Genomic DNA, 3,053 nt, shown 5'->3' on the forward strand with positions numbered 1-3,053 from the left:
AACCCATGATCATTCCCTAAATTAGTCGATGTCCATTAATCATTCCCTAAATTAGTCGATGTCCATTATTCACTTTGAGCTCAAGCTCTCGTGACTTTGCTGTGGGCTTCTCCAAAAGGCATTGGACTTTCATCATCCAACACCTCCCTCGAACAAAGTACGCCTCCATTATTCACTTTGAGCACAAGCTCTCGTGACTTTGCTGTGGGCTTCTCCAAAAGGCCTCGTACCAATGGAGATGTATTCTTTTACTTATAAACCCATGATCATTCCCTAAATTAGTCGATGTGGGACTTTCATCATCCAACACCTCCCCTTAATCGAGGCTCGACTCCTTTTCTTTTGGAGTCCTTTGTTCGATGTTTGAGGATTTACCAATCTATTGGGGCATGGCTTTGATACCATGTTAGATGAACACGACTCTCCACAATGGTATGATATTGTCCACTTTGAGCATAATCTCTCGTGGCTTTGCTTTGGGCTTCCCCAAAAGGCCTCATACCGATGGAGATAGTATTCTTTGATTATAAACCCATGATCATTCCCTAAATTAGCCGATGTTAGCTATTGAGTTTAATTTTGTTAGATGATTGATGAAAAATTAACCACAGAGACAAAAGTAAGACTAAGACTTTAATTTAAAGTTTAGGACCTAAATGATTATCCAAATGCTATTGTTAAAACAAGTTTTGAAGACAAAAGTTGAAGTTGATTGTTAGAACAGCACCCAACAAAAATGGTCACTCCAAATCAACTCTTTGTTTTCTTATCACCCCAGCAATTGACATGATCCAAAACGATCATAATCATCAAAAACATGGACCTAAGGTTTGATGCAACAAAAGAAAAGCTTGTCCCAAAGAAAAGTTATGTCAATATAAGCATGGTCATGTGGTCAAGCTTAAGATCATGGATAACAAGATCACTATCTATGTTGGCATCAGCTTAAGATCTCAATGCAATTAATTCAACATCAACACAGAAAAGTAAGAGAGAATCAAACAGATGCAGGGAAGAACTAATTCATATTTCATAGAGATAAATTTACAGAGCATCATAATGGGGCGAAAATGGAGTCATTAGGATGAACCCCATCACTCAGAGCAGCCTTTTCTATCACACTAAAACGGAGGAGAAGACATTATTTCAAGAATGTATATTAGCTGAGAAGGGATTTTACCTGGAAGAGACAGAATTCAAAGCTTTGGCGAATCCGTTCACAGCTCCATATCCCTTTGAGCTGAATCCCAAGCAGCCAAGCAAGCCTTGCCTGTAAGGCAAATAGGTCTTCTTCTTCATCTCCTCTGAGTGAGCTCTGTTAGCAGCGTAGTGACGTTCATGCGGCGATGGCGGAACTCTCCTCTTTCCAACTCCATTTGAAGGCTTCTTAGCCCCATCTTTCTTTGTTCCAACTGCTCCTTTTGCCTTCTTACCTTCTGAAGACCTACTCGCCAATGGATTGATGAACTTTTGCTTCGCGATTCTCTGGTTTTCTCCTCCGGATTTCTTCTCTTTCGCATGAAACGATATGTTGGACCAGAAATTGTTGTTGCTTCTTCCTTCGCTCTTACTTCTGTACAGAAAATCCTTCAGGAAAATCCATCTCTTCGAGCTCCTTCCTGCCGAAGACGATCTCGAGGATGAAGCCGAAATGGAAGGAGTACTGACCTCGGAGTTGGATGCAATTTCTTCAACCTTCTCCATTACTCCACATTCTCCAGAAATTTCGTTTTCAGTTACAGAGCATTCGACATTGATTCCATCTCCATACTCGCTCTCCGTCCACTCAATCGGCGAGTATCTTAACGGCGACATGGATCTAGTTCTTCGCCGCTGAAACTTATCCCTCAGCCTCAGATCCCTCCCTCGAACAAACTCAACGATTCCGTCTCCTTTTCCATCGCCATTCTCTAGGTCCAGCATTGGCACCAACGGCAACTCCAAGTGCGTCGAGAGCTTCATCGGACGGATCTTCCCGTCGTGAAACAACTCGTCGGCGGAGCTCATCGATGCCATGGAACTCGAGCGGCCATTAGAGCCAAACCTCGCGGAGAAATCGAACTCAAACGAAGAAGAATGATTATCCATGGAAGCGGAAGAGGAGGAGGAAGAGGTAGGGTTTTTGGTAATGACGAAGTGCATAGGGCTGGCCGGAGCACTATAAAAGAAGGCAGGAACAGCGCCGCGGCCGGGGCTGGAAGGAGCACTGACGTAAGGAGTGGAGCAAGAGCTATCGACATCTTCGAAAGAGAGGTCGGCATCAGTGGAATCGAGAGATTCGCCATTGATACAGCAGTGAAGCTCTGCTTGGGGGTCTGCAATGGAGTTTCTTTGGGGATTGGGAGTCTGAGATTCCATCACTTTGGTGCTCAGTTCAAAGAGCTTCAACGAACAACAATGGAACCTCTCTTCTAATTAATAATAAAGATTTGAAAAAATAAATAAATAAATATGAAAATTAAAAATGTTTTTTTTTTATAAACGTGGATGAACACGACTCTACACAATGATATGATATTGTCAAGCTCTCGTGGCTTTGTTTTGGGCCTTCCCCAAATGCCTCGTACCAATGCAGATAGTTACGTAATTATATGACACCGGAACTGATAAAGAGTTGGTCAATCATGCTCGAACATGTACTTATTCTAAGTGCCTATTTATTTTTTATCGGTATCTATGGATTGATCACGAGCGGACCGTGGTCGTCCATCTTTGGTTTGCTGGCCGATAAGATCTTTGAGATTGACCAGTCAGCTGGGTTGGTTTGGCTATTCCTTTCTATTGAAAAGGAGTCAGCTGTCTGCGCGAGTCACCTTCTTCTAGGCTCGCTGGACGACACGGCATAGGTCGGGGCTTGACTGAAAGGGAAAGGGTAGGGGTCGGAAAATGGGATTCTGGTGAAAGCGGTAGAAAGAGGAAAGAAAGGATTATACACCATCAAGTATCTAGTTGCAGGGGGAACTGATTTCTGTAAAATCCAGGTAGATGAGGAGCACTAGATTATATCAGTCGGGTAGGCTGGACTGGGATTCTGGAAAAATCTCTATGAATTC

At 43.1% G+C, this 3,053-nt stretch overlaps 1 protein-coding gene across 1 annotated transcript; it reads right to left on the reverse strand.

The window, feature by feature from the left end:
• Positions 1-804: 804 nt before the first annotated feature.
• On the reverse strand, positions 805-2,394 carry LOC111780388. The gene has a single exon (XM_023660769.1). The coding sequence runs from the start codon at positions 2,356-2,358 to the stop codon at positions 1,177-1,179; it is 1,182 nt and encodes a 393-aa protein (XP_023516537.1). The 5' UTR covers positions 2,359-2,394; the 3' UTR covers positions 805-1,176.
• Between the last annotated feature and the right edge of the window lie 659 nt (positions 2,395-3,053).

This window comes from Cucurbita pepo, chromosome LG18 (assembly GCF_002806865.2).
Source record: "Cucurbita pepo subsp. pepo cultivar mu-cu-16 chromosome LG18, ASM280686v2, whole genome shotgun sequence".
NCBI classification, from domain to species: domain Eukaryota; kingdom Viridiplantae; phylum Streptophyta; class Magnoliopsida; order Cucurbitales; family Cucurbitaceae; genus Cucurbita; species Cucurbita pepo.